Genomic DNA, 15707 nt, shown 5'->3' with positions numbered 1-15707 from the left:
ACTCCTTTTAAATGCCTCTTTTTCCGGGCTGGCCGGTGAGGTATGATCGATCGTAAAGCCGTTGTATTTCTTTTGCCAGAATCTCAATCGGGACCATGCTATCATGCAAGCTGCTTCATTGGATATGGTTCTGTAAGCGCAACATGTTCAGAGTACACTTATGCTATATTTTTCAGCGCATCTGCCCATACTGGGGCTGCATACAGTAGGATCGAACTGACCACCTTCGAGATAAGGAGTCGACGGTTCGGCCTTGGGCCACCTATATTTGGTAGCATTCTCGCAACCAGCGCTCTGATGTTCTATGCCTTGGTTGCTGCACCCTCCACGTGCAATCTGAAGTTTAACCTCTGGTCAATCATTACGCCTAAGAACTTAAGTGCAGGCTTGGAATGAATTGTTTGCGTTCCAACTTTGATCTTCATGGAAGTGCCCTTTCTCCGCTTGGTAATAAGTGCTACTTCCGTCTTATGCTCTGCGAGCTGTAGACCAGTATTCTCTAACCAGGATTTAATTTCATAGACTCCTTCATTTGTATAAAGCTCGACTTTTTCGAGAAGGCGTACAACAACCGGCAGACCAATATCGTCTGCGAAACCAATGGAGGCTACACCAGTAGGGAGGTCTAACGTCAGTACCCCTTTATACATAATAATCCACAAGAGTGGCCCTAGGACGGACCCTTGTGGAACCCCGCATATCGTTTGGTATGATTTCATTCCTTCATCTGATTCGTAGCGCAGAATCCTATCGATTAGGAAGTCGGCAACGATACGCACCAGGTACTTCGTCACGCTTAAGTTGATTAGGGACTTAAGTATCTTGCACCATCTGGCGGAATTGAAGGCATTCTTCACATCAAGTGTAATCACTGTCGGTCTTACCCGTCTGTCTGTCTGTCACAAGCACTCTTCTCAGAAACTGCTATACCGATTGACACGAAATTTGGTGAGAAGGTGGTAACTGCGGACTGCCAGACATGCAGTGAGGAATATCCTTCTTGGTTGAATTTAGAGGGGGGGGGGGGGGGGGGGGGCGGATTCCCCATGCATGTAAAAGGAGGGTGTAAAAATTTTTTTCACCGAATATAGTCATAGTGATGATTTCTTTAACGGTCCCATTCTCAGAAACTACCCACCCGAAAAATATGACAAAATTCATGAAGCTGCCTCTATATAGTGTCCAGGCCTCAAAATATTCTCCATATGAATATCTAACCCCCTTAGGTTTATCCCAGAGTTATAGAACTTGGTAGTAGTATAAAATATAATATGAAGCATATTATCCTCACGTTTGATCAAAATCGTACTATTAGTAACAAACTTACAGTAGCTCAAAGTTGTCTTTACCGTGTAAATTTACAACGCGGAGTACTAATTCTGACATGCTAGATGCATATACATAACGGGCTACGTGCAAATGGGATAATTCTAGACTCAAATATACTTACAGAAGGAGCAAACAAAACCTTTCGTACCTGAAGCGCCCAGCTTCCGGTTTCCCGACTTGTTTGGTTACACCATTGATAATAGAATATAAGGCTCCGTTAATCTGCAAAACCTTTTGAACTTCAATACAAATAGTTGTAACTATAAGGCCTACAAATAAGTTCTGTCGGTTTTCACAATAGATGACGTAGCTTGTTTTTTATTCCATTGATCCACATTTCCAAACATTCATCGGAAAGCTACTGTCAATAGGCACAAACGTCAGTATAAATTATTTAATTGAAGTGTAAACAACAATACTTTTTTCATCAACGAAAATGGCCAATTTTGTACCAAATAATGTGTTTTTGCGGGGAATTCTACTTCATTATTTCAATATGAAGAAAAAAGCAACCGAAAGTCATCGCATTTTGGTGGAAGTTTATGGTGACCATGCTCTATCTGAGCGAACGTGTCAGAGGTGGTTTGGACGGTTTAAAAGTGGCAATTTTGACTTGGAAGACGAAGAGCGCGCCGGACGGCCAACAATTTTTGAAGATGAAGAATTAGAGGCATTGCTCCACCAAGATCCATCGCAAACGCAAGAAGGACTTGGAAAAACACTTGGAGTCACTCAGCAAGCCATTTCCCACCGTTTTAAGTAATGGGAATGATCCGAAAGGTCGGAAATTGGGTTCCGTATGAACTGAAGCCAAGAGACGTCGAACGCCTTTTTTTCACGTGCGAACAACTGCTCCAACGACAAGAAAGGGAGGGTTTTCTGCATCGAATAGTTATTGGCGATGAAAAGTGGATCCATTACGATAATCCCAAGCGTCGGGCAACATGGGGATACCCCGGCCATGCCTCATCATCGACGGCCAAAGCGAATATTCATGGTGAGAAGATCATGCTGTGTATATGGTGGGACCAGCTGGGTGTGGTATACTATGAGCTACTAAAACCGAACGAAACGGTCACGGGCAAACTCTACCGACGTCAAATGATGCGTTTGAGCCGCGAACTCAAGAAAAAACGGCCGCAATACCGCAAAGACATGATAAAGTTATTTTGCAACACGACAATGCTCGTCCACATGTTGCACAGCTCGTTAAAACATATCTAGAAACGTTGAAATGGGAAGTCCTACCCCACCTGCCGTACTCTCCAGACATTGCTCCTTCTGATTACTATTTGTTCCGGTCGATGCAGTATGGCCTGGCTGACCAGCACTTCTCCAATTACGACGAACTCAAAAAATGGCTCGATGAGTGGATAGCGGCCAAGCCGGCCAATTTTTGGCGCGATGGTATCTATGAATTGCCTGAAAGATGGAAGAAAGTTGTGGCTAGCGATGGGCAATACTTTAAACAATGAATAACCAATTTTTCACAATAAAGCTTCAAATTTTAAAAAAAACCGACAGAACTTATTTGTAGGCCTTATAGATGACATAACATTTCTGCTAGTTCTACATATTATTTGGGAATTTGCTTCAAAATCAATATGAAAAAAGTCATAATTGGAAAAACCCTGGTATTTACATTATGAGTAGGTTCAAACATATCGAAAGGCGCATGGTCTTCATATCAGGGAATGGGAAGCAAACGTCTGCCTTTGATCGAAGAGAAAATTCACTTTTTTGGCAGCAAATGGTTTTTTTTTGCGATTTGGAAAACGAACTTTTTTGAGTTGCAACACTTTTGCCGCAAGGGTGCGATATGTAGATGTGGTTAACTTATTTTTCGAATAAATTATCGCAGCAAGCTACGATGCTTGTTCCCTTTTCCCCCTCACCCCTAACATTTGTAGGATCTTCTTCCTTGTTGATTTTTCGTTTCCATGGTTGCTGCCTTGTTGATTATATGAATTCTCCTCAGTCAATTAATGTATTCTGGACAGTTAACATCTTGTACGAATTTATGGGCCTTTACACCCGATACGGTTTAACTTCAATATCCTGATAGTGTGAAATGTAGTTCAAGTGATAACAAAAAGAGCATATCAAATTCCTGCCAAAATTCAACATTAACCCAACTTATATTCATCCCTACGCCTGTAATCGAGTGAGGAGGAGTATTTTCGAAGCCAAAATGAAAATCAAAATGTTTCAATACATGCTTCCCAGCGGGAGACATGTCTATTCCACTTTTCTTCTTCACGAGGAGATAGACCTAGCTTTGATGGCTTCTGGTCCTGAGGAAGTTTGGATGCCGGACACCTCGCTAATAAAGCTAACGCGATTTCTTTGGGCTTCCATTGCGCTCTTTCTCATTTTTCTGGGCGTTACATTGTGGGTGAGTTGTTTTCTTATTTTGAGGGGCGTACTTATGATATAAGAGAAAGTGGCGGTTTTAGTATTAAAGGTTATGGTCAGAATGAGTTGATTTCGGGTTTTACATTTGTTTTATTAACACAGGTTAAGTTCATATTGAGTTGTTTTCTTGAGTTCGAGGATACGAAGACCTTCTTAAACGAACTCGGTTGGGAAATGTACTTCACGTTAGCTAGCTTTTTCTCGTTTTTCTCAGAAGATGTGTCCCATTAACAAAAACGAGCAATCCATGTGGGTTTCTACTGATCAGCCTTCAAAACTTTTGCTATAGAGGCTATGAATATCTTTACTAAGCACTACTATAACGTTGCATCTCTAAACCACTTTCAGCTTTTTTTTGGACGATTCGGCGGTTTCAAGAACTGGTGGCACTACGTACACGGTATAAATATGCCGGACGACCCAGCTGGACCTGCACATATGGCAGATGGAACTCCAGAATTTTTCAAATGGTTAGCTGAAAGACGCCAACGAGATTTACAGGAAAATCCGGACTTCTATAGATAGATGCCAACAGGTTGACCAGCGAATCTAAAGCGAGACATGAAATTTTCATTTCGCAGATTGATCTATATTAAAAATTTTCTAGTTCTCCCAATTGTGGAAATTTAGTTAACTTTTTTCACTATTTTTTCTTTATTTCTTACCGACTTACTATTCATTCATATCCTAATTGACTTATAACAAATACTTCAAATATATTTTGTATGTAGACCGTATACATGTATGTGCGTTTTCTTTCATACCAATCGAAACTCACAGTTCTCCTGGTCTTATAAGCTTCACTACAATTGCAAATGGCTTTTAATCTCAGGAAAGGTGGACCTTGTCAAATTCGTCCATGAGGTCGTATCGGAGCATGTGATGTCAGCCAGGATTATGCGCCATTGGTCTCAGTTTCTGACCTTGACAGTGGTGACCGAGAGGCTCACACCATTCCTGTTTTGTTCCTTAATGTAGCTGGCAGCCTGGCAGTGAGACGTGGTGACAGTAAACAAGAGAAATGTACTGTACTCAAGTGCCTATGGGGTATGTGTGAAAATTTCAAGGATGATTGAAAAATGACGCCTGGAAGTCTGGTTTTTTACTGGTATTCTATAAGTTCATCTCTAATTTCGCTAGCGTGGGTGGTGTACGTGGAAATGGAGAAAACTGAGAAACGTGTTGTCATCAAATATTTCAAAGAAAAATGAATTCAACACTCAAAGGCTTTTCACCATCAAATTCAGCAGTTAAACAGTGGGTTTCTGAATTTAAAAGGTCGCACGAGGGCTGATAATGGACTACATTCAGGTCCTCAAGTTGAGATCATAACTGCCGAAGTCATTCCAGAAATTCATGAAATCATGGTAGAGGACGACCATGAAAGTTAGCAAGATGGCTGAGACAAATGAAATATCAACTGAAAATGCACAGGACAGTCTATTGCGCAAAAGAATTGATTGGATAGGTAAAGGAAATAATGTTTTCGGGCACAAAGTTTATGGTGGTTGTTTTCTTGGACACAGTAGGAATAATTTTCATTGACTGACCTTCAGAAGGATAAAACCATGCTTGGTAAATACCACGGTGATTGCAGCATTTGAAGTGTTGAAGTCTTGCTAGAGCGCGGAAACCCCAACATTTTTTGGTCTTACATTTGCAACTCTCACAATCCCGCCCAACTATCTTCTCTTTTCGTTAAATTTTCTGGCTCCTCTGCTAACTTTCCCAACTATCTTGTATTGCTCTGCCGCTACTTTTCCTCAGCTTATGTTCCCTTGCCTATCTCTTCTTCACTCCCACTTCTGGAGGCGGCCTGCCCCGTATCCTATGCCATTCCATTTCCTACTTTTTTTGCTTTGTCGAGTTTCTTCAGCAATTTTGAGGCCAATGTTGGCCCTAATCACGATGGTCTTCGTAACCTTTTTTGATTAAAGCTGGTCAGTTCATTTCGCTTCCCCTTTCCGATATCTTCAACAAGAGCCTTTGAGAGAATTCTTTTCTAAGCCTGTGGAAAGAGGCTACCATTTTCCCCCTTTACAAAAGTGGCGATCGCACTGTCGTTGAGAATTGTCGTTCCATTTTACTCACGTTCCCCCCTTTCCAAAATCTTGGAAAGGTGTGCCAGCTACTGCTTTTCCACCCACTTTGTCCATGTTGTAATAGAAGAGTAACACAGTTTTGTTAAATGTGGACCTACCGCATCTAACCTACTCGACGTCGCCAAGTTTCTGTCCAAATATCTAAATTTACGACACGAACTGCATACTATCCACATTGGCTATGCTAGAGCTTTCGATACAATAAATCAGAAGATATTTTTGTCCAAACTCACCTTTCAGTGTTCCTATATCCTCCTCCCATATGCCTCCTACCTTGCCAACTAATCCAGGCGCATCCCTTTTGATGGCTGCACATTCTGTTCCTTTTCTCCATACCTGGCATCACATAAGGCTCTTTTCTGGATACTATTATTTTCATGTTTTATTAACGACCTCGCTCCCATCTTTATCTGTCCCTGTTTGCTCTACGCCGATAACGTTAACCTCTTTTCTACTACATATTTGCCTATAGACAGTGTTTCTCTTCAATTAAACCTAGACATTCTGGTTCGCAGGTGTTGCGCTGATGATTTAGCGATAAAAGTCAGAAAGTGTCGCTATATGCCCTTTCTGCTGAAACCCCCACCTATTTCCTTTTCCTACTCTCCTCACGAATATTTCCCATCAAATCAGAACTTCACTCAAGGCCTTCAAAGTACCCTTTCGGCAATATGCTCAGCTTTGAAACCACTGTCTCAAAGTCACCAATCATGCTTCAAAATTGTTAAGTTTAATACTATGGTCCTTCTATATTTTTGACTCCATCCAGCCGCCCTTAACTTTTCAACTCTTCGGGTACTATCGTCGCCTGGTCACCCTCCTGAACCTGTTATCGCCTTCTACTTGAAAAAGTGTAACGTCGAGAAGGTCAGCACCGATGAAGGTCAGTGAACAGAAGAAGGAAGAAACCAACGAAAGTGAAAGATGTCAGTAAAAAATTGCTCTGTTATCTCGAATGTGACGACCGGGAAAACTTTTTTTGGAGAATGTGGAACGCCTGAAAGGGGCTGTGAACTGTGTGTCGCTCACATGTTTCCTCTTGAAAGACCTTTTCCGATTATTGATGGCCGAATTCCCGGATTGCGGTTCTGATTTCCTTTCTCACGAGACCAATGAACTGCCAAGGTCTAATGCACTAGATTACTCTAACCGGCCCTTTCCGCCAAGTTGGAATAGTCTGCAAATTCGCATCCAGTAAAACTACCCCAACCATCAGCTGCTATTTTTCGAATCCCGACACTTCATAGTCTTCAATTGAAACAAACCAAATACCTTGTTCAAATGCAAATCCAATGTTAAGAAAGATACAAAATATATTTATTTATTCTCAATTAACATAGATACAAAAATATATATTTGACAATACATAACTGTAGAATTCGGCGTATTAGCGACATTTATGAATTTTGTCTGTGTGTAGTGAACCATAAAAAAAATGTTGAAATCCAATGTTTAACTCATTTCTCTGCATATCTGTTTCCTTCTGGGTTCCAAATTACATCCATATTCGACGTTCGTGACGAATTTCCTGACGAAATCTACGCCAAAAGCAATCATAGAACTCCGGAGATCCATCGGCAACATGTACCGGCCTAGGTTGTATACCACGTATCTCATTCCACCAAGTTCCAAATCCACCAGCTAGAGAGATCTGAGTCTGTTAGAAAAGAGAGATAGTAAATATTGTATTCAAATGTTACAATGAAGGTTACAGGTCCTGTTCTAGCTTTTTCTTTGTTTAAATCTCCAAAGGTATCTTTTGCAGCTGTACTTCTACTAGGATTTCTTAGATTGCATTCCAGAAGCAAGTCGGGAAATCTTGTTGAAAGCGATTATCATCCAGCAGTCGCGACCAAGATCATGTTGCCCTCAATAATCGATATTCAGCTAGCCTTTGACTTCAGCAGAAGCAACCACAGTCAAATGGTAGAAAAAAACCTATACACGTGACGAACTCGACAGGAAGCTTCTATGGAAGAACGATGCTAACTCTCACATTCTTTTCAACCGAAAGCCTACGTAATTGTCTCTCAATTACAGCAGGGGTTAGCTAGTAAAGAAGCTTTAAGGAGTCAACACATCGACTTTTTAGCAAAGTACCAATGCTTTTGCCACTCGGTGAAAATCCCAACACACAGGATTGTGACTAAGTTTGCAGCCACTATTTGTCACACCACCATATGTGCCTGCAGCAATAAAGAACAGCCAAGAAGCTGAGGGTGGTTTGTAATGCATCCTAAGTGACATTAGTAATAACTCTCAACAATATCCCGCTGACAGGGTCACGCATTCAGGAAATCCTGTTCATACATTCATGAGATGGGGAGTTCATTGATACCTATGTCATCACGCCGACATAAAGAAAAGGAATAGGCAAATGAACTTGGATTTTCGCGGAAGGGATTATCAGGGCATACTATGCTGAGGTCATCCCTCGGAACCAAACACACAACACAAACTTACTACGGTTGCTCATAAGACCGCTAGTGGCCGTATTTAGTGTTAAAAACATTGGGGCAACAAACGAGGATAAGCAGCCTACTCATCAACTCCTACGTAGACGACGTGCTGGCTGGGACCGATTCCGTTGCCTGAGTCAAAGGACCTCAGTAACACTTAATGACAGTATCCAAGTCGGAGGTTTCAAATTACGGAAGCGGGTGCCAGCGACGACGCCCTTCTAGCATCATTTCACAATCGCGACAGTGGATGACCACATTAAGGAACTTGGATTGCGGTGGCATCGCTGAGTGAGGAGGCATTTAGGAAGAGACAATTTATGTTTGAAGTTACTAAACTATTTGATTCGTTGGGGTAATAACAACTATGAATAGTGGTCGACAAAATCGGCAGGCAGCAGTTGTGGAACAATTACTGTCGTTAGAGAATGCAATGCGTACGCTGCTGTAATTTACGCACAAGACTGAAATGAAAAGTTTCCGTTGGAAAAAGAATCAGATATAGTCTAATATAAATATACGGCAATGGAGGTACGCAGGTAGCCAGATGACATCTCACTCCACGGATTACTTCCTCAATCACTGGTCTACAAAGAGTTACCGTACACAGCCCCAACGGAAAGTTGACAGATTCAACGGCTTCTAACGCTGGGGCAGTCATCGTAAAATGACCCACAGCATACGTTTCGTTAGCACTGAGAGTGAAAATAAGATGGATATTTTAAAAAGATTCTCATTAAAGTGTTACCTGAATATAAATGTTTTCTAATTGAATCCAACTCTAACAACGGTGTCAAAGATAGTTTCAGCAATTTGCTTATTCTCTTTATAGAGCTCGGCACTCTCAAGATCAACAGGATTACTTAACACACCAAAAACAATTTGAAAAACTCACCTTCAGCAATCGGAAGAAGAGAAAGAACAAAAACAGGATGAATCCGAATACAAGGTGTATATAGGGCTCAATCGGTAATTCATTCTCTGGAGCTGCTACTAATCCTTCTGTATTTCTACCGAGGGGCAAGTCACTAAACACAATAGTTCCACTTGGCAGCGTGTATCGAAACATGTTCTTTTGTAACTATCTTTCCCGGGAGAACAGAAGACGAAATTAACGTGGAGGGTTAGAGCGAAAACTAGAGGAAAAAAATTAGACAACAATCACTATCCCGGTGGGGGAAAGGATGATACTAACATTTAGTTTGATGTAAGTCTATTTTAAATGAAGGTTCACAATTTGCCAGAAGATTACACATAAATAGATGTTTAGTGATACACTTGGAAAGGATTCGTGGTTTGTCACATTATCTCACGGAAGGTCAAAAACTGTAAATTGAATGTTATCCCCGAAATTAGATTAGAGGCTTTTAAGGTCACTACATCACAACTCTAGAAACGCATCGTCCAAATATTCAATACATACTGAATAGTCCTCAAACCGTTTGGAAAAATAAACGTCACCTGCGTTGCCATGGTTTCATGGTTCGAAAATCACAGCCAACTATGCAGGACTACTATGATTCGAGTAAGACACTGTCAATTAAGACACAACCTATCTGGGAAACTCATGGCCATCCTAGACTTGAAATCAGATAAGGATCCATTGTAAAGAAGTGTTACCTCTGTTTTAAGGTAACTAGTTTGGTGACATTGTAAGTTTAAAGGAAACGCAGGTAGAAGAGGTGTTAGGTAGGTATAATCTTATTGCTGTAAGATAGATTCATTGATTTGCCAGACAATCAAAGATTCAACTGAATTTGACAGAACTTCACATAGTGGAATTTTGTGTATTTGTGGTTTGTGTTCTCCCTGCATCCATTGTTGTCTATGGTTCCCACTCCGCCACTTTTCTTTTACGAATCGCTCATCGATCCCCTCTGTATATGATAGCTGCTTGCTTGAATATGTGGCTGAAAATATAATAGCCCCTCCCCTTTTGTCAAGATTATATTAAATAAAATTATTAGATAACTTCGTTTTCGATTGATTTTTGGTGATGGATTTGAATGAATTGATTTATAAAGTTAGGTTTTCTACATGTTAACATATATACATACGCGCATACGCCTAAAATTCGTCCTGAGCCGATATATACTGATGAAATTGACGTATAACCTTAAAAATCATTTCAACATCATAAAACAAAAACTTTGTTCTTCAGTTCAATTAGGATTCAAAGAAAAACCATTAAATTTCCAGGAATCAGAGAGAAATTAATAAGGAGAGAGTCCAGGTTCAAGAAAATATGTATCCATACAAATTACCAACTGGTCATTATCTCTATTCAGAAGAAGAATTGGGGTCAATTATTTATGGCACCGGGGATCATTTAGAAACCATCCAGCGATGGATTGGTAGTCTTATTGGTATTCGTAGCTAATTATATCTGCCAGGAAAGTATATTGAATAAGTTGGAATACCGGAAGCTAGGCGCTTCTGCTATAAAGGTTTTTTGTTCATCAACGCATGGTTTCCCATTCGTGCATTTGTGTGTGTGTTTGAGGTGGGGGAGCCTCTGAGCGCTCAAACCTTAGTGGTCCATTGTACTCGATTCCTCCGTCTAACGGAATATCCTAGATTCGTTTACGTATCGCAGGATTTCTGTTTGTGAATGTGATTCTACCCGCTGCAGTTGGAGCACATCAGCACCAAAAGTGTTACGTCTGGCGGGGCACTAGTCGATCCGCTTCCTTATTACAGGAGGACACGTATCATCTTGGTGAATTCCTATTCTGAACATATGCTCGGCTAATGAATTATGGCCAATCAGAATGTCCACAATACTTCTGCAGATCTTCGTGCGTTCCTTTCGGATAAACTTTGTTGGGTGTTTGTTTGGTTCTGACAGGAAAAGTTTGGTGTGTTTAGCAGCATTAAGGCTCAACTACATATCATTATGGGAAGCTTGTTCCCAGTTTTTAATTGCAGCATTACCCAATGCTACTAACACCACAATTGCTAGTTTCGGTCCGGACAAGGGAAATTGAATCCTCTTTTGTTAAAGCATAGTGGATTTCATTTCGCTCTAAACAGCAATGACCACGTATTGAATCTAGAAACTGAGTTCAATCGATTTCTACAATCTTGAACGATTTTTAAAGTAGCCAAAAGGCTGCTCAGCGCCCTAAATGCTGCTTGACTATCACTACAGGCTGCGATGCGTGTGTTTTTCAACCGCTCGACAATTATCTCGGTTGCCACCTTTAGGAAGAAGGCCGATGTATATTATCCCAAGGTAAATGCCCATTTCTCATTTTTATTCAAAAGGTTGACTCCTTCAGGACCCTTTTTGAGCCATCAGACGTCAGTATATGTTGACACGCATTCTTCTGTTTCGTCCCAGTTTTCTCGTCGTTTCAAGATAACTTCGATCTTCTAACAAACGGAGCCGAGAAAGAAAAGGCATTACGAGATTTGATGATAGAGCTGAAGAAGTCTCCGGGCAAAACAGTGAAAAATTTCCTTGACAAGGTGGATAAGTCCTTAGGAGAAGAAGCACCAGTACGGACCAGAAAGCAGGAGATTGTTATACGATGTATGAACATTGATGAAATCACGATCGGGAAAGATATCCGCGACGCTTTAGAAAAGCAGTTCGGGCCACTTGGTTTGCAGAATTCCGCAATCAGAGGACTGAGGAAGGCATTCGAAGGCACGCAAACGGCAGCGTTTAAACTACTGGCGGCTGGTAAAGTAAAAGTAGATCGAATCGTTTGTCGACTCAGGGAGCAGGTGTCCCTCAAGCATAGGTAACTGTGACACGTCAAAAAGTTGTAGAAAATGTGGGGGAGAAGGTCATATATTCAGGTAGTCCAAGGCTGAGCCTGAATGTATGCTTTGCAAGGAGAGAAAGAGCGTCAACTCTCGGCACGTTGCAGGCAGAAGCAGATGCCCAGTGTATAGGAAAGCCTTGAATGCAGTAAGGAAATGAGGTTGATACAAATCATCCTCAACCACTGCGAGGCAACGCAAGACCTTCTCTCGCAGACCATCTATGAGAAGGGAATCGTAGCTGCCATAATCAGCGACCCTTATGGGAATAATAAGAGCGGTGTCTGGACACAGATGTAACTGGCAAGGCGGCAATATGGGCGTGTGGAAATCAAGCCATTTAGTGATGGAGTTTCCAGAAGTCGGATTTGTCAGGGCAAAAATAGCTGGTATCTACATATATAGTTGCTATGCTCCATCAAACGCGACGATACCAGAACCCGAAGGAATGCTAGGTATGCTAGTCTAAGATGCAAGAAGTCGAAACCACAAGATCATAGCGGGTGATTTCAACGAGTGAGCCGTGGATTGGAGAAGTCGCATTATGAAATCCAGGGCCCATATCCTACTCGAGGCTTCCACGGAGCTAGACTTGGAGCTTACAAATACGGGTAATATTTCCACTTTTCGTGGGACAGGGTCGGGCTCAATAGTCGATCTGACATATGTGAGTACTACATTGGCGAAGAGAATGACATGGTTTGTCAGTGAGCAATATACTCACAGCGACCACCAGACAATTTTCCTCCAGATAGAATATGGGCCATGCGGCGATGTGCGTGTGAAGCTGGAAAACAGTGCTGGTCCGTGAAAAAGTTTGAAGAGGATGCATTCATAGAGGCTATACGGAACAACAGCGAGAATGCTTGAAGGAACTTTGCGCGGAGGCAGACCAAAACCCCTGGGGGGCAGCATACAAGGTGGTTATGAAGAAGATGAGAGGGCGAACAGGACAACTGACCTGTCCGCATCTTCTGCTCGATATCGTGCTGCCGCTCCCCCCCCCCCCGGATAAAGTAAACACCACAAGCAAGCATTGGAGGTCTACACCATACTTGCGGCAATTGAGGAGGAACTTGTGCAAATTTGGGGGGAATTGGGGATAACGAAGCTCCCGGTCTGGCTGCTGTTCCCAATAGAGCTCTTAAACTCGCTGCTAAGACCAGACCCGACTGGTTTATTAGCGTATTTCAAACATGCATGGTAGAAGGAGTTTTTCCTGGCCAGTGGCAGAAGCAAAATGGAGTTTTACTCCCGAAGCCGAATAAGCACCCAGGACATCCATCATCATACCGCCCAATTTGCCTCATCGACGGGGTAGGAAGGGGGGGGGGGGCTCGAAAGGGCCATCTACAATAGACTGCTCCCTATCATTGAATATAAGGATGGACTATCGGAGCGGCAATTTGAATTTCGACTCCAACCCACTCAACGATCGACACTGTAGATGTTGTTTTGAAACTGGCTCAAGACGCGATGTGGTCCAATAAATGTTGTGCCGTTGTAACGTTGGACGTCAAAAATGCATTCAGTTCCGCTTGCTGGGAGTGGATAAAAAGCTTATTGGCTAAAACGAGTGTCCCTAGTTATTTGACTAAGCTCCTCCAAAGTTACCTCTCACAGAGGACACTTTGGTACGATATGGATGAGGGATCCAAGCAGTACCCCTGCCCACAGGGCTTAGTAATTAGTAATAATCTCCGGAACGTGATGTATATTGGGGTCCTTGTCCTTCCTGTGTCAAAGGAGGCCACGACAATCGGTTTCGCAGATGATCTAGCTGTGATTGTCTTGGCGAAACAACCTGAAGACGTTGAAGTGTATGCTAACGAAGCCAAAAACCGTGGTTGGACATGATTCAGGTTGACCTTGCAGAACAAAAGACAGAGGCGGTCTGAATTACCAACCGTAGGAAGAGGAATACGGTTGATATTCATGTTGGTGATCACATCATCACTTCGAAACTGGTTATCAAAGACCTGGGAGTGATGATTGACGTTAAAATTAATTAAAATCAAGGGACACCTGGACTATGCCTGGCAGAAAGCGACAAATACCAGTGTATCATTAGCGCGGATAATGCCTAACATTTGAGGCCCAAGATACAGTCGCAGATAACTTGTGGTCGAAGTGGTTCGCTCCACACTATTATACGCGGCACCGGTTTGAGAGGAAGCACCAGCGTATGAAAATATGACTTAGCGCTTCAGAACAATATCAGACGACGCAGCGTATGTTATTGCAGGAATGATCCAGACAGATATTCTAGCAAGTGTCTCGCGTTGCCTGCACGAAAAAAGGAAAATGAGTCCACCTGAAGAGAATGCAGAATACCAAAAGGCAGCAAGGCGAGTGTCACTGGAAAGGTGTCAGCAACGGTGGGATTACTCGCAGAGGGATCGCTGGACCCACACTTTGATTTCCCGTATTGAGGAGTGCATCCAACGACGACACGCGAGATTAACTACCATCTGATGCAATTTCTGGCAGAACATGGTGGTTATAGGAAGTATCTGTACCAATTCAGGCTGGATGATTTTCCCTTTTGTCCTGAATGTGTTTGCATACCTGAGAACCCAGCAGAAGAAGCATATTATATCCCACTGTCCACGATTTCACTCAGAGAGGAGGACCCTGAAAAGCCCTGAATCCACATAAGCCCACAGATCATCGTCGAGAAAATGCTGAAGTCGGAGGGCAACTGGTGTGCGGTGAACTCCGAATTTAAAAGTATACAGGAAGAACTTGGAAGAGCGGAGCCTGCAAAGAGGATGTGAAGAACGGAAGGTATGGTCGCTTAAAGCGCAGTTCTCCCCGCGAAGTAATGCTTTGCGGCAGTTCCGCGAGGAAGGAAGAAGGAGAATATTTGAATGGACATTTCTCCTACCAGTCTATTACTTAGCACGTAACGGATATGCATATATCATGTCAAAATATTCACTTCCGCCTGCTACTGGCATTCAAAGTCTTAGAATTTGGAATGAACCGATAACTTTGACCTATTATAACTTTGCTAGGAATAGTGCGATTTTCGTCAAATGGATCATGGTTTATATTATATATTATTGCGATATAATTACTGCAAAGTTTTATGATTCAGTCAAATTGAGGTAATATTGTATACTGTTATTGACATCCTTTGGGCAGATGTCATTATGCAGCGTATTTCGGAGTCTATGCAACGTATAGTGGTAGCTTCGAAATTTTTTCAGATTTTTCGGTTGAGTAGGTTCTGAGAATGGGTCTGCGAAAGAAATTACCACTTTCCAGCCTTTGCTTGAGCAGAATAGGTTTTGAAAACGAAACCTGGTTGACTTTCTGAGGCCCATATTATGAGCCCTCACTGCCCTATATTTCCCCCAATATCAAAAACAGGGCCAATTTCAAAAAGTACTAATCGAGCCCTTTTATTTGATATCTCACACTGTCTTATTCTGAGGAAAAATATTTGTACACCACTTTCACATGGGGAGCCACTCCTTAAATTTAATTGAAATTGGCGTAACCTTCTATACGTAAAGGTGTTCTCGTAGACCATATGTTCTCGCCGACGATAGGTTCAAACTTTTCCGAGTAGATCGGTTGTGGAGGACAGACAGACAGACATTCCACCGATTTTAATAAGGCTTTG

The 15707-nt window shown here is 42.1% G+C and overlaps 2 protein-coding genes across 2 annotated transcripts; one reads left to right on the top strand and one right to left on the bottom strand.

The window, feature by feature from the left end:
* Positions 1–3327: 3327 nt before the first annotated feature.
* LOC119660938 lies at positions 3328–4478 on the top strand. The gene is made up of 2 exons (XM_038069937.1): positions 3328–3724; positions 4093–4478. Exons 1-2 carry the CDS (start codon positions 3521–3523, stop codon positions 4267–4269), a joined length of 381 nt encoding a protein of 126 aa, XP_037925865.1. The 5' UTR covers positions 3328–3520; the 3' UTR covers positions 4270–4478.
* Positions 4479–7231: 2753 nt separating this feature from the next.
* On the bottom strand, positions 7232–9738 carry LOC119660875. The gene is made up of 2 exons (XM_038069785.1): positions 9201–9738; positions 7232–7503 (listed from the first exon to the last, which is right to left on the bottom strand). Exons 1-2 carry the CDS (start codon positions 9372–9374, stop codon positions 7342–7344), a joined length of 336 nt encoding a protein of 111 aa, XP_037925713.1. The 5' UTR covers positions 9375–9738; the 3' UTR covers positions 7232–7341.
* Between the last annotated feature and the right edge of the window lie 5969 nt (positions 9739–15707).

This window comes from Hermetia illucens, chromosome 7 (genome assembly GCF_905115235.1).
Source record: "Hermetia illucens chromosome 7, iHerIll2.2.curated.20191125, whole genome shotgun sequence".
Classification (NCBI taxonomy): Eukaryota; Metazoa; Arthropoda; class Insecta; order Diptera; family Stratiomyidae; genus Hermetia; species Hermetia illucens.
Note: the sequence above shows the minus strand (reverse complement) of the source record. Positions and strands in the feature narration are given on the sequence as shown.

What these genes read in the sequence shown, in the direction of transcription:
- LOC119660938 (XM_038069937.1), top strand. Translation starts at nt 3,521, where the DNA reads ATGAAAATCAAAATGTTTCAATACATGCTTCCCAGCGGGAGACATGTC. An exon ending in TTCTGGGCGTTACATTGTGG is followed by an intron (nt 3,725 to 4,092) that starts GTGAGTTGTTTT and finishes AACCACTTTCAG; the next exon opens with CTTTTTTTTGGACGATTCGG.
- LOC119660875 (XM_038069785.1), bottom strand. Translation starts at nt 9,374, where the DNA reads ATGTTTCGATACACGCTGCCAAGTGGAACTATTGTGTTTAGTGACTTG. An exon ending in TCTTCTTCCGATTGCTGAAG is followed by an intron (nt 7,504 to 9,200) that starts GTGAGTTTTTCA and finishes CTTTTCTAACAG; the next exon opens with ACTCAGATCTCTCTAGCTGG.